Source organism: Haliotis rufescens, unplaced genomic scaffold, assembly GCF_023055435.1.
Source record: "Haliotis rufescens isolate VD_foot unplaced genomic scaffold, xgHalRufe1.0.p SCAF_38, whole genome shotgun sequence".
In the NCBI taxonomy this organism is placed as follows: Eukaryota; Metazoa; Mollusca; class Gastropoda; order Lepetellida; family Haliotidae; genus Haliotis; species Haliotis rufescens.
In genome coordinates, this window is record NW_025964090.1 from 23798 (window position 1) to 39473 (window position 15676).

At 40.2% G+C, this 15676-nt stretch overlaps 1 protein-coding gene across 1 annotated transcript; it reads left to right on the forward strand.

The window, feature by feature from the left end:
• The first annotated feature begins 558 nt into the window (after positions 1-558).
• Positions 559-15268, forward strand: LOC124142088 (protein pelota-like). Its single transcript, XM_046510357.2, has 12 exons — positions 559-961; positions 2321-2413; positions 4017-4167; positions 4634-4724; positions 6335-6498; positions 7353-7413; positions 7785-7825; positions 9424-9544; positions 10205-10325; positions 11026-11097; positions 12676-12782; positions 13513-15268. Exons 1-12 carry the CDS (start codon positions 921-923, stop codon positions 13593-13595), a joined length of 1146 nt encoding a protein of 381 aa, XP_046366313.1. The 5' UTR covers positions 559-920; the 3' UTR covers positions 13596-15268.
• The last annotated feature ends 408 nt before the right edge of the window (positions 15269-15676 follow it).

A 15676-nucleotide genomic window follows, 5' to 3' on the forward strand; every position in this document is an offset into this window, starting at 1 on the left:
AGTGAATGACGACAAATAAACAAGTGTAGGGTTATATGTTTTGAAACATAGGGATGACTTCAAAGGACGTAGTGTAGCCTATATGTTGTATAATATGTAATTTAGTTAGTTGGTTAGTTAGTTTAGTTTAGCCTGAAAAATAAGGGTAATTTCTGTTTTGAGTATATGAACTTCATTGTTGAAAAACTAATGCGTATTTGCTGTATACTAAACACATAAGTATACATGCACAGTTAATTAAATAGTTGTTATTTATTCTATTTGCATAGGTAGATGGTATACAATAATCATGCAAAGCTCCACACAATCCAAATATGCTTTCACTGCGGGGCATTTTCTTTATAACCATCAATGTGGTATTTCCAGATAACAGCTTCCACCGTTCTTGTTTTAGCTGTTGGTGTATATTGTAGATAATTAACATTCGCCCTTTGTAATATCGAAATCTTCACTGATCAAGGGTAACCAATCAGTGTCCACAAACGTAACAAATGCGATTGCCACAAAGATTATTTCCGCTGTCCTTACAGACAGTAGCACAGTATCTTGTCGCTCTCAGTTTCTCTTTGCCAGCAACTCGACTCACAAAAGCTAGGTAAAGTCGCAGCATTATGTTTTTCGTTCACTGCCAAGCTTACATATGATGACCGGTGTTCGGATTTGATTTCCACTTTTCAAATATTCTGTGTTTGTAAGAGTTGTCTTCTCCTCATATAGCAGACGAAAACGTCATTGTTAGGCTTGATTTGATTGGATACAAGATATCTTTTGGCCAATGAAATCGATTCTTTTATAGGGAGCGATTCTCTCCGTGTTACGCCAAAATGTGCAATTTTGCAGTCATTGCTATTTTTTGTGTATAACATCTGTCCTTCAGTGGAACATTAGAAATAAAATTATTGGGTGAGGAAAGGAATATCATGAAGCTCTTACACAGAGATATTGAGAAAAACGGTGAAGGGTAAGTAGAAAAAAGTAGAATAGAACAAAATCAACAGTCATTCGTGGTGGCTCTCTTGTCACTTGTGGTTACTCTCTTCATTGCAAGACTCTTGTCACTTAAGTGTTTTTGCTTCAGTTTTAATTGATGTGATGCTACTTTTCAAATGGAATTCGAAATTCTGAAATTCGAAAAAAATATCTTAGTATGGGACTCGGTCATTTTTTAATCTATCATGACCTGACATTTGTTTAGACATGACACACCAAGCACATTTGGGCTCGTCAAATGATGGGGTTAAACAAAAGTTTTCTCGACCTGGGTACCATCGAAATGGACTGAACAGGAATCGTGAAACTAGCGACAAGAAAGCTATGTGTCCCAAGAAATAAGTTGGGTACAAGAAGATATTAACAAAACTATAGTACAAAAAGATACATCACATTGTACCCCTGGTACATGTCGATGGTACCCAGGTCGAGAACAGTTTTTTTACTTAGTTTTTGCCAAGGTCTGTTTTCTCATTGTCATTTAGACTTAAGAATATTAATCAATTAATTTTCTTTAAAACCACGCTCTGCAATGTTCCAGCTATTGGTGATGATCTGTAATTAATAAAGTCTGAACAAGACGATTCAGTGATTGACATCATGAGCATCGATCCATGTAATTTGGATATGATGACATGCATCAACCAAGATACCGAGCCTGACCACCATTTAGACACCTCTAACAACAAGCAGAGGTTGTTTGGGACCTATGTTATTACCCAGAAGGGTTTACAGTTCTAGTAAATAATGGTAATGGTACGACTTGAAACATATTTGTACATTTTACACATAGTTTCAGCATAAGTGCCTGCACTTTACTATAAAGCACATTCATATAAAATATTTTATTTGAAGTCAACATTAATAAGTGACATTGTGCTCTGATAAGTCAATGGATATCAATCATCATTACATTCTAGAATTTATTTTGGGACTGGAATTTCATCTTTCGCATTGTTTTCAAGTTGTTGTATTTAGGAGGAAAGAAAAGACAAGAAAACAATAATTTTACAATTGGAAAACATTACAGAGTGCAGTTATCACCATTACTTGAATTCTCTTCAAGTTGTCTTTTTTAAAGTTATAAGGAGACAACTTGAAACCTGGACCTTTTCTGAGACTATTACCTAGGTGTCTGTTTTTAGTTGAAACCCAATTTTACAATTTTTAAAAAATATGTAAATCAATTTAGAAATCTGAACCTTTACCAACTAGAACTGGAGAAGCAACTTTTGATTTTGTAAAGCTCATCATCATGCATAATCAGCATTTATGCTTATGCTGGAGTTTTGATCCAATTTATTAATTTACAGTTCTCATTTGACTTCAGGTCTGTAACCCTGATGCCAGAGGAGGCTGAAGACATGTGGCATGCGTATAACCTGGTGCAGGTGTCGGACTCACTACGCTCAACTACTATTAGGTGATTCATGGTCATTTGTTACTATTAAATACAGCTTTTCACTTTTTCACAAAGGAAAATTGTTTGATACATTTGATTACACAAGTTTACTGTGTGCAGTTGTTTAGCGCTCTGGCTGTGGATCACGCTTCACAATCATGCGTACCCCCCAGTCATTAGTGATACTTGTGTTTGGGTTAAGGGCAGGTTACCCCAAGCTCTATCCTAGGCCACACTATGATACCTAGAATACTGTTCAAAGGGGAAGTAAACCCAACTCACTATCCTCAGCCTTTGGGTCTCCTTTTTGTTCAACATGATCCAGCACCCCTTTAGCATGTTTAGGACCATTAGGGTTAGGCAGCACTTTCTGATCAAACACACCCTAACGATCCTCAGGGTTAGTTGTGGATTAGGGGAGGCAAACTCTCTTAACAAGTTTATCTCAATGTGGTACAAGGTTTGTTTGTTTGTTTGTTGTTTAACGCCACACTCAGCAGTATTACAGCTATATGACGGCGGTCTGTAAAATAATCGAGTCTGGACCAGACAATCCAGTGATTGACATCATGAGCATTGATCCACGCTATTGGGATCGATGACATGTATGAACCAAGTCAGCGAGCCTGACCACCTGATCCCGTTAGTCGCCTTTTACGACAAGCATAGTCGCCTTTAACGGCAAGTATGGGTTGCTGAAGACCTATTCACAGGTCATGGTACAAGGTAGATCCGTAAAGTTTTTATCCGGTTTCTCAGAAGACTGAATACCACACATGGCAATTGAAAACAGTCAGTAAACGAGCACAAAATATGTGATGGTGCCGATAGTACACTGATAAAGTGCTGGTGAGTTATCTCATTGTTTTATGCTGGCAACACAGGTTTGAACCTCCTCTAGTTGAGTGGTGCTAATAGGAGTCTGGTAAAGTGCAGTACTTCCCCTTCATCAATACATGGTCTCTGTTTGGATTTGACAGGCTTTCTATGATAATCTACAATCATGGTGATGTTTCACATGATGAAATCATTGATACTCATATCACGCATCCTTGATAATCTAAGTCCATTCTATTTTGATAAATAAAATGTATTTCCTGGATCCATTTGCTTCAATTTCAGACCAGTTCAAACTACACTACCAAAAAAATAGATGTGAAATCAAATTACACTTATGAGTGAGTGAAAGTATGTGACACGTTTGCTTTTAGAGAGATTGAGATGTTGTCACTTCCAAAAAGATGCTTTGGTGGTAACGAGATCCAGGATATTGAACTTGAAGATGTGGATCCATTTCAATCTACAATGTTTCTTAATTCCTCTAATTCCAGTAGGGGGCACGGGTGGCCCAGTCGTTTAAGGCGCCGAGATTCGCTGTGCAGAGTTGCGTCCCTTGGGCATGCCAGAAACCTATGATTGTGGGTTCGAATCCCGGTTCGCCCCGATTATGTTTCTAGGTTTGTCAGCACCATACCCGTGCTCGTGGGTTTCACAAAAGTGTTAAACGTCTGAGACCTGCATCACCTCGGGCTTTCCTCCCACATTAAGCTGACACGCCGCGATATAACTGGAATACTGTTAAAAGCGGCGTTAAACCCAACTCACTCACTCACTCTAATTCCAGGAAAGTCCAAAATGAGTCGGCGACAGGAAGTGTGAGTGTCAACAAGGTGCGGACAACTCTCACTATTCAGGTGGAGGGCATAGACTTCGACACACAGGCGTGTGTGTTGCGGGTGAAGGGCAGGAACATCTGTGAGAACCAGTATGTCAGGGTAAGTTTAAAGTAGGAACATCTGTGAGAGCCAGTATGTGCGGCTAAGCGTGATGGCAGGGACATCTAGGGAGTTTCTGCTTTTAAATACCATTGAAGATCTGAAGGACCCCACTTAATTCCAACACTGTATTGTACTTGCATTATGGGCCAAAGACCTACATACAATCAAACCATCGTCTGCCACTTTGTTTCACTTATGATGCAAGGTATCGTGATACATATCGGATTGCACAGTTGGTGAATCGTCCCAACCCTAGTGACTTGGTTGATGTGTCATTGTACCCTTATAGTGAGGATAGTTGCTCAAAATGTCAATCGCTGTATTGTCTGGCGCAGACTTGATTATTTACAGGCCACTGTCAAAGAGACAGAATGTTGCTGAATACAGCATTAAACAACCCCCCAACAGACTAATAGAAACTATCCTCGTTCACATTGTTTGTCAACTTTGGATTTCATTTCAGATGGGGGCCTACCACACCCTAGACCTGGAGCAGAACCGTCAGTTTACTATTGGCAAACATGAATGGGACAGTGTCAGCATGGAGAGGATAGGTACCCTCGTCTTCACAAGCTACAAGTTTTTTTGTTCTGTTTTAGCCAACTGACACTTATTTTGACTTGCCATGTTAAACAGATTTGATTATTTATAGCATGTGTTTTGACCCCAGGAACAGAAATATTGCTTTATGCATGTGTACTACAGTCATAAACATATTTAATGTGCCCTTTGAAATTTGATAATTAATTGAGTGGCATACCTGGAGACAACGCTGTCCATGTATTTGGGGTAAGTGTGGCAGGGGAAGTTTGGGGCTATGGATACTGTTATCAACAAATGTTGTGTGGTGACTGCCTGCACCAGAGAGTTTGACGTAGTCACACTCTTTGTCTAGCACTGGTAGGTATGTCGGCTTCAGTGTAAGGCTCTCCACTATATACTAGTAGGTATGCTACCTTCCTGTCCAACAAGAATACTTTTTAATGATAAAAATGAAATAGGTATTCTTTTCATTAACATGCTGATTAAGTGTGTTCATATGTTCATCACTTTCTGTGTGTTTGTCCAGTTTACGTGTGTGAAAGTACATTTATCTTTGGCTTCATAAATATGTATCATGATGAGGTTATTTTGTCCAAGAAATTTTATTTGAGATGTGAGCCCTTAGCATGTTTAGGAATTGGGGACCTCCTTTGGCTGTACTATGATTTTGAATGTGCCTTTGCCACTCTAACATGGTCGAGGCATGCCAGAACCCTATGATTGTGGCTTCGAATTACAGTTCGCCCCGATTATGCATCTAGCTTTGTCAGCACCATACCCGTGCTCGCGGGTTTCACCGAAGTGGTAAACGTCTGAGACCTGCATCATTTCGGGCTTTCCTCCCACATTAAGCTGACACGCCATGATATAACTGTAATACTGTAAAAAGCGGCGTTAAACCCAAACCACTCACTCACTAACATGGTCGACATTGATGAAGATTAATTCAGTTCCTCGTTCAACCAGTTACAAAATCCTCCAATTTATGAATAATTCTCTGACTATTTATCTGACAGCACATATCAATTACTCGGGTATTTAGAAGCCACTGTGATATATCTGTAATAAGGTTTGTTTGTTATTTAATGCCACATTTAATTTTGAAACCCACCAAGACAGTCGAGCAGGTGACCCATTAATGTTGCCTGCCCATCTTCAAAGTGACCTGCCAGCATTGTAAACATGATGGACATTGAAACATCGCAAAGACAATTGCCAGACAGTGAGGCAGGTCGAAGAAAATTTCATAAAGCCCGACAGAAAAGTTACCAACCATGGGCAGGCTGTTATTTTGGACACTGATTCTTACTCTATTTTCAGGGGGATTTTTAATAATGTTAATTAAAGTGTAACAGAACATTCACTTGGTTGAGTGAGTGAGTTAAAATTTAACGTCGCATCGGCATTATGACTTGGTTGAAGCATGTCATCGATCCCAATTGTATGGATCGATGCTCATTATATCAATCACTGGATTGTCTGGTCCAAACTCGAATAATTACAGACTGCCGTCATATAGCTGGAATATTGCTGAGTGCGGCGTAAAACAACAACCCCCCAAAAAACTTTCCACAATTGAAAGAATGTTGCAGTCTATTCTCTTCATGACTCCCTGTTACAGAGAATGCCTGTGACCCGACCCAGCACGCTGACCTGGCCGCCGTGGTGATGCAGGAGGGGCTTGCCCACGTGTGTCTTGTCACATCCAGCATGACGCTGGTTAGGGCAAAGATAGAGGTCAACATCCCCAGGAAGAGGAAGGGGATGTGTGACCAACACACCAAGGTAATCTGGGTTCGATTCCCCACATGTGTTCTCCATTGGGATATTGCTTGGAGAATTCTAAAACATGTGAAAACACTTTCACGATGTGTCAGGTTGGGGGGGGGGGGGGGGTAGTCAAGTGGTAAAAGCATTGTCTTGTCAAGCTGAAAACCCCGGTGTGATTCAACACTTCATTAAAATGTGTGAAGTCTAGTCTTTGTGTTTCCCTTCGAGATATTGCTAAAACGTGGGTGGGGGGTGGGGGAGTGGATGTGGATGTGGATGTTGAGTGATGTGGTGAAACTATTGGCTCATCATGCTGAAGACTCATGTGCAATTCCCCACATGAGTAAAGTGTGAATGTTGCATCTGATAGCGTATTGATGGCCACATAATGACAATACAAGGATCCTGCTATCACAAACTCCTTGTATAAATAAAGAAGTGATGGCACATCTCTACAGCTACACCGTATACTCAAAGACTTGCAAGTGTGATGAATGTGTTGTAAACCCGTGAAGATCCGGGGTAGAATAGGTCTTCAGCAACCCATGCTTGTCGTAAAAGGCGACTAACAGGATCGGGTGGTCAGGGTCGCTGACTTGGTTGATGCATGTCATCGATCCCAATTGCGTAGATCGATGTTCATGATGTCAATCACTGGATTGTCTGGTCCAGACTCGATTATTTACAGACCGCTGTCATATAGCTGAAATATTGCTGAGTGCAGCGTTAAACAACAAACAAACAAACAAGAATGTGTTGTAATGATTCTACTTCAAATTGGGTGGAATTATGTTGAGCATGATTATGCAAAATTTGTTTATAATAACATTGTTTGCTGGCAATAATTTTGATTTTGATATTTTTTTCAGGGTCTTAATAGGTTTTATGATCAGATTGTTCAAGCAATATTGAGACACATCAATTTTGACAGTAAGTGATAAACTTTATGTAGAATGATGGAAAGCTCATTTGAAAGAGACAATCATTTTTTTAATAAACTTTTGTGACTTAACTTCGTTACTAAACCTGAAACAGTAAATACTCTAATACAAAATTAACAATGTTATTAGAATAACATTTCAACAACAAAAATGTGTTCTCAGCAGTAGAAATTAACAGCTTTAGCCTACTTATGATGATAACATATAGCAAAACCTTTAAAAAGGGCAAATTTCTACTAGTCCTTAACTATTGGGCAGTTTGGCAAGGGCTATAGATAGCTTCTTTCAGTGGCTATAGATAGGACTAGTGGCTATATATAGGACTGGTGCCATTTTCTAAAACTTGTTCTTTTCTTTCAGTTGTAAAATGTGTGCTTATCGCAAGTCCAGGCTTTGTAAAGGTTGGTATCAACAAGTTATGTTATCAGACTTTATGAATTACAAAACACATGGATAGTCCTGTCCATTGCTGATTGATCTGACTGTTCCAATCACTGATTCAATATTCAGATTGCTAACCAACACAACTGACCAGACTTGTTGTGATCCTGATGACATTGGTTGATGTTTCATTAGGGAAGAGGGGCGGTCGGGTAGCCTAGTGGTTAAAACGTTTGCTCGTCATGCCGAAAACCCGGGTTCGATTCCCAACATGGGTACAATGTGTGAAGCCCATTTCTGGTGTCCCCCGTCGTGATATTGCTGGAATATTGCTAAAACGGCGTAAAGCCATACTCACTCACTCACTCATTGCGGCAGAACCAGGACCAAACTGAATCCAACTTTGCAGGGTATACTACTGACAGTACTCTCAAATGATGACTAGTATGGGATTACGGGTTGAATTCATGAAAAGTCAACTGACATTGGGATGAGGTGGGAATGTTCTGTGCATGTGGGTGTACAATGACATTCTTCCTCAAGCTCCTCACAGTGATATCCCGTTCGCGGAGCTCTCTATACTATCGCTGCCACCAGTCAAAACTCCCCACTGTGATAGGTGGTCACAACTCTGCTTGGAGTTGAACGCGCAACTGAATGACCGTTATGTTTACAAACAAGTGACGACTGTCATGTCGCTGAATACACTTACCCCTACTAAATTACTTTCTTTGTTTGTCAATTTGAATTTCTATTTCATTAAAACTATCATGTAATTGATATAGTAAGAAGGTAAGGGAGAAGTTGATTTATTTTCCGTTAGTCTGCAATCTCTCACCAATCTGATTATACAAACAACAAAGTAAATTCATCTTGAAACATGATCTGTCAAAATTTTCAAAATTCACTATGATGGCATTCCCAAAGAGATGAACAAAAGTATGAACATTACTACATTTGGGGTTAAATTTCAAGATTCTTGTAATGGCCGCGCCCACACTGGTGGCAGCGATGTTACCGAGAGTGTAACGAAGGTGTCACGTACTGGGAAGGAGCTTGATTCTTCCTGAGGCAAGTGTTAACTCTTAACTGCAACCTAGGTTGGAATTTGGAGTTATATTTTGTCTGGCCTAAAAAGTCTATGCAGAGGCCAATCAAAATCTAAGGGAATCGACATCCGGTTCATGAACAACATGGCAACTGCCATGCAGATTTCAGACGATCGTAGGATTTGAAAAGAAAGTGCAGCATCAACTGGGCATCGACAAATATTTTCCAAATCTTTTCCTGTGTATAATCAACTTGCTCAAGTGATTACAACATGAATCCTTATTATTGATCAGATCATCTTGACCGGGCGCAGCCATTTTGTGTGAAGCAAATGCAAGTTATATCAGTGGTAGAATCTGATTGGTTAATGAGGGACACAGAAGGGACAAAACGACAAAAGGATGGAAACGACTTTTAAAGTCAGTTAACTCCCTTGCCTCGGGAAGATGGTACAGTGATTGCATGGAATATTGCTCTGTTTTCAGTTGCTGGTTATATACAGTGTTGTGATGTAGGTGGAATATTGCTGACTGAGACGTTACATGTTACCACTTGTTGTTTACTTCAGGATCAGTTCCATGAGTACATGACAACCACAGCTGTGAAGAATGACTACAAGTTGCTGATTGACAACAAGTCCAAGTTTGTCCTTGTGCACTCATCTTCAGGATTCAAACACTCGCTGAAGGGTAAGCAGTTATCAAGTTATCAAGGACAGTATTCACTGAAAGTTCTTAACTTGTTTAAGTGAAGATAATGTCTGAGACATAACTTTTAAGACAAAGGTTATTCTTTTTTGGTTTTGTGTTGTTTTTTTCCATTCATATTTTGTTAATATCAGAACAATGTAAAGATAGGAGTTCTCTTGAGGACTTTTATGTTCTTTAAACACTTTCTGAACAGGTGCTTGTTATTGTGTCACATGACTCATCACATGATACATTTTGTTCCCTCCTAAATAAAGTAGTACCAAAATGTTTATAAAATGCACATGAATATGATATATGTGATGGAAATTCCTGCTAACAGCTCCTCTTACAGCTCTAAGGTTATTCAAAATATAAAACAATGGACTATTGTTAAATTTCATGATAAACAGTGGCATGATTATTGTGAACTAAAACCAAAAAAACCCTGTTGTTTTTATTGTTGATTTTTAATGATTCAGTTTAAATGTGATCTGTTAATCTGTACAGTAATTGTCCTGATTTGAAATTATGAGTATGCAGCTGTGCAACTTTTATTTATGTACAGACATTCCCAAGTGTAATTGTTAAGATATGGTGTGCTTCTCGAAAGTTTCACTGTCATTTTGTTCTGACTTGTAAACAAGTAATGCTTGCTTGCAGAGGTGTTGTCGGACCCGACTGTGACATCCAAGCTGGCAGACACCAAGGCAGCAGGGGAAGTGAGGGCACTGGAGGACTTCTATCAGATGCTGCAGACCGATCCCAACAGGGCGTACTACGGGTAGGTCTCAGCACAGAATGTAGGCTGGAGAATAACATGACCACCAGCTTGCTGGAGCTAAGTAGGTTTTGTATGTTTGTTGTGTAACGCCGCACTCAGCAATTTTCCAGCTAAATGACGGCTACCTGTTAAATATCAAGCCTGGAACTTGACAATCAAGGGATCAATGAGATCCACAACGATCCACAATGATCCACAACGATCCACAATGATCCACAACGATCCACAATGATCCACAACGATCCACAATGATCCACAACGATCCACAACGATCCACAACGATCCACACCGTTGGGTTATGATGACACACTATCAACTAAGTCACCAAGCCAACCATCAGGGCATAGGATGCTCAGGACCAATTCTTACCCTGAATGTCTATTTATTTACAGTCAAACTCAGTTATCTCAAAGTCCAATCCCTGGTTGTTTGGAGTAGACAAAATTTGTTTGGAAAAACACAACTAAGCACTAGTTAGACTTTGTATCAAGTATACACACATCTCACAAGATCTCATATAGGTGCTCTGGTTGATTGGGAGAGAAAATTGTTTGCACTGGCCATTTTGGTTGCCACCAATTCTCTATTTGTTGCATTTCATTTAAATGATGCTTGATGGGGTCAGAACAGATGGGGGGAAAACAGTGTTCTGAGTATAAATGATGGTTACATGTTATGAACTGAAGTGTTTTAATTCCAGTGTGAAGCATGTGGAGAAGGCAGCTGACCTGCAGGCTGTGGAGATCTTGTTGGTGTCAGATGAACTCTTTCGGTAAGAACATTCGGTATTGTGCATTTGAGACTTGGACGTGACCAGTGATTATTTGCATACATGTACAAGTTATCTCATTTTTAGTTGTGTATTGTTTATTTATTTATTTATTTATTTATTTGAGGGGGGGGCGGGGGGGGTGGTGACATGCCTCAACCAAGTCGGCAAGCTTGACCAAATGATCCTGTTATTCACCTCTTACGACAAGCATAGTCTCCATTTACGGCAAGCATGGGTTGTAAGATGTGTGACCAATGATCATTGAAACAATGTCCAGAATACCCAAAATACTTCTGATGTGGGAACAGTCATTAAAATCAATGAAGAAAAGGAAGTTATGAAAGCAGCCACTGAGAGAGGTTGTTGCAATCCCTTTTATAAAAATATTGTCATCATCCAATCACAAGTCATGTTTCAAAAGTGAATATTCTGCAGTCAGATTTACAGGTAAGTCGTTATTAGTGCACATATAAGTTTGTATGCCTCTCCCACTTTATCTTTCCTTTTAGAAACCTATGATTGTGGGTTCGAATCCAGGTTTGCCCCAATTATATTTCCAGGTTTGCCAGCACAATTACCGTGCTTGTGGGTTTCACCGAAGTGGTGAACGTCTGAGACATGCATCACATTAAGCTGACTTGCTGTGATATAACTGGAATAATGTTAAAAGCGGTGTCACTCACTCACTCCTTTTAGATTTGGATGGGGGACCTCCCATCCAAGGTTTTTCTCGGATGACCTATTGTATGTGGAGAATGAGCAGTACAGTGTAACCTATTTCTTATGGTATATTTGCTCTTGGTTCAGATACTCTTTCCTAAATAACTAGTCCTTAATTGAGACGGTTCAATCCTGACAATTTTTAAACTGTTGTTTCGCTGCTTTTCTCAAGGATTGTTAGGTCTTATTTCTTGTAAACATGTCTGTTATCAGAAATGTCGAGGTTTATTTGACTTGCAGATTCCATTACTGGTACATTGTATAAATCAGTATTAGAAATTTGTTGTTGTTTTTAAGACTAGTTCGAAAGACGCATAGCGAAATCCTTTCACTAGTTCTATGAGCTTTTAGCAAATCCTGCTTGAAAGAAAAACAATGTTACTATGTTTACACTTTCTGTCACGTTTATTGTGTTGCAATTTGTTGCAAACTTGAAGCGTTGAGAACTGGTTCCAGATTTTTTGTCCTCAGCACATTTGACTAGTCTAGGGCTAGTGAACTTGAGTGAATTTCAAGGGCTGTGAAGTATGGTTTCCACAGTTCTGATCTTGCTGCCATTCTGATAAATAGAGAGTCCAGGGTGCTGTTGTACAAAGCGATCGTAGCGCTAAGGTGATCGTAACTCCCATACCTTAACATAGACTCACGACAGTCATAGCACTAAGCATGCTAAGGTTGTTTTGTACGACGGCACCAAGGTGGTAGCCTTTGGGTTAAAGTGTTTACTTATGTCAACACAAACAAGGTTTTGTTTCCTTCTGAAGGCCATTGATGGTGTTTTCCCAGCCTATTGTTGCTGGAATATGTAGAGAGGCAACGTGAAACTTAAGTCCCTCACAAGCCAGCTTCTTGTTCCAGGTCCAATGACATACAACAGCGGAAGCGGTACGTGAACCTGGTGGACAAGGTGCGTGACAATGGAGGAGACGTGAGGATATTCTCCAGTTTACATGTGTCGGGAGAACGTAAGTATAGGCTGTGTGTTGTCTGTGATTTGACTCTGTGAGGAATCCTGGGACAGAAAAGGTCCTGTGTCTCCACTGTTTGCTGTAAGAAAATAAAAGCGACAAATCCCTTTCCACATTCAATAGAAATCTCTGCCAAAAGCAGAGTCGATTGTATGATTCCAAATATATCGTGAGCATGTGTCTATGAATCACTATCAAATAGTGATGATACCAGGTTTGTCAGAGACAAATTTGCTCTATCATGACTCGATTATTTACAGCCTGTTGTGATATAGCTGGAATATTTCTGCCTGGCATTAAACATAAATTCTCTTTCATGATTCCAGGGCAAATTTGAAAAATTTAATTGTTGTGGATGGTTCTAATGGCAAATGTTTGCAAACTTGTTGAATTACTATTGATAAAGTAACTTAAGTTTACCTTGTGTTGGGCTAGAATCAAAAGTTTTAAACCCTTACATTATTTGTTGGTTTTACTTGTTAATCACTCCTTTGGGACTCTGATGAGAATAGGTCCCCAGCACCCGATTCTTGTTTTTAGAGAGGGTGATTTAGCGTCATTGTAGTCAGAAATGCTCATGTTATCGACCACTGGTCTCACTCTTTGTCCCACCATCCAAACCGATTATTTACAGGCCTCTATAATATGGGTGAAATGTTGTGAACTGTGGTGTAGGACATGCACTCACTCACTACTTGTTAATCATTGTAACCTTTTCCTCCCTCAGAGCTGGGCCAGCTGTCCGGTGTGTGTGCCATCTTGCGCTTCCCCATGCCTGATGACGAGGATGACTCTGATGATGAGGACTAGCCTTTTGTTATGAATGTGTATACAAGCTGATCTGTGATGAGGACATGTCTCTTCAGGGTGGCTCGTCCCGGCTGCCAGTGTGGTTCAGAGAGCAGCCAGGGTGGTCCATTGGTTGCCAGGGTGGTTCAAAGAGCAGCCAGGGTGGTTCAGAGAGCAGCCAGGGTGGTCCATTGGTTGCCAGGGTGGTTCAGAGAGCAGCCAGGGTGGTCCATTGGTTGCCAGGGTGGTTCAGAGAGCAGCCAGGGTGGTCCATTGGTTGCCAGGGTGGTTCAGAGAGCAGCCAGGGTGGTCCATTGGTTGCCAGGGTGGTCCATTGGTTGCCAGGGTGGTCAATTGGTTGCCAGGGTGATTCAGAGAGCAGCCAGGGTGGTCCATGGGTTTGTAAGGATAGTCCGTGGGGTTGCCAGTGTGAGTATTGAGGCTGCCAGGGTGGTTCAAATAGCAGCAAGGGAGGTCCGGATGCTATCAGGATAGTCCATGGGGCTTCTAGGGTGGATCAGGATGCTGTCAGAGAGGCTGCCAGTAGTCTAAAGTTGCAAATCAGGGGTGGCTGGTGGGACTCTGATCAAAGCGATCAGGCCTTTCCAGAACCAGTCATCTTTTACGGTTTCTGGGCAAGGAGTGAAAAGAGTCACTTTTGAAGACATGGCATGTATGTTAGCTAACAGAGCTATATGTGCAGCTGGTATAGGACAAGAATGATTTGCTGGAGCCTCAATACATCAGGATCGTTTGTGTACAAGTAGCACCATCTGAGTTTGTACACCATAGTGCATATGTCTTTCACAAGCCTTGAAGACTTGTAGCTGTTAGTGACGTAATTGTATGCCTATTCATTATTCATATCCTGACAAAAAACATTTTAGTTGATGTGGCTTATATAGTCGATTTCAATTTAACTCAAGAACTGTTAACAAGGAAGACTTTCAGATTTCATCTTTTATTCTTCCAGTGCAATGTTTTGGTACAGATGCTGGTACTGTTATCAAGAAAGTCATGTTCAACTAGATTTGGAATTGTGATATAATACAGCTTGCATAATGCCACTTAAAGATGTTATCGAAAAACCATTATAAGACAGACACACCTGCCAGTTTTTCAGTCCACTAGTCCTCATAATGATAACATATAGCAAAACCATTTTAAGATGGCAATTGTCTACTTGTCCTTATGATTCCTTAACAATGGGCAGTTTGGCATGGATTATAGGACAAGTGCCAATTTCAATCGATGCCTGCGTGGATTCTTCTCCACTTGAATGCCACATTATAAATTGATATTAATAAAAAATAAACTTCAAAACAAAGGACAATGGTCTGAAATTATAGAAAGCTCGAGGTTTTTGAGGATTTGTAGAAATGCTGACTGCCTGTGAATGTTCCCCAATGAGCCAAACCTGGGAGTCTGTCATTAATGAGTTTGTGAATGCTTGTAAGTTATTGTCATTGAATGATCGAAAGAGTGTGTTCATAGCCAGTTAGTTCTCCACAGACATTGTACCATGTAGGATGAATATGATTCTGGTTGAAATAAGACCTTAAGCAAGGATGTGGGTTATTTCCCCTTATGATGCGGATGGATCTGTTAACCAAGGGTGACCTTGTTGTTCTGTTTGTTCCGGGTTACTTCATCGTCATAAGAGCATACCGTATTCAACGTAATAAGTGCCCCGGGGCGCTCTCAAAATTAGAAATAGGGGGCTCTTATTAGAATATAATTTTGGGGAGAGAAAAAACAGAGTTGAAAGATTGTAAATTTCGTAGTTTATGCTGACAGTTTGAAATGATACAAAAGAAAAGTATGTGCATATCATACACGACAGATATATTTTCCAGAATTTAATTGCCCAATAATTAAGGGTGCATATAACACACGAATGCGGGTTATACACGAATAAATAAGTCTTGTGTACATTGATCAATCAGAAGGGGTGCTAATTGGGATTGTTCACTTGCCAATATAGTAGCAAATATCGCCGTGAGCGCTTATTACGTCGAATACGGTAAATGTCAGCTGAAAATAATTGGTTGTTCCTTTTGTAAATATTGTTATATGTTCTTTGACATTGAACCTGCTGTTTC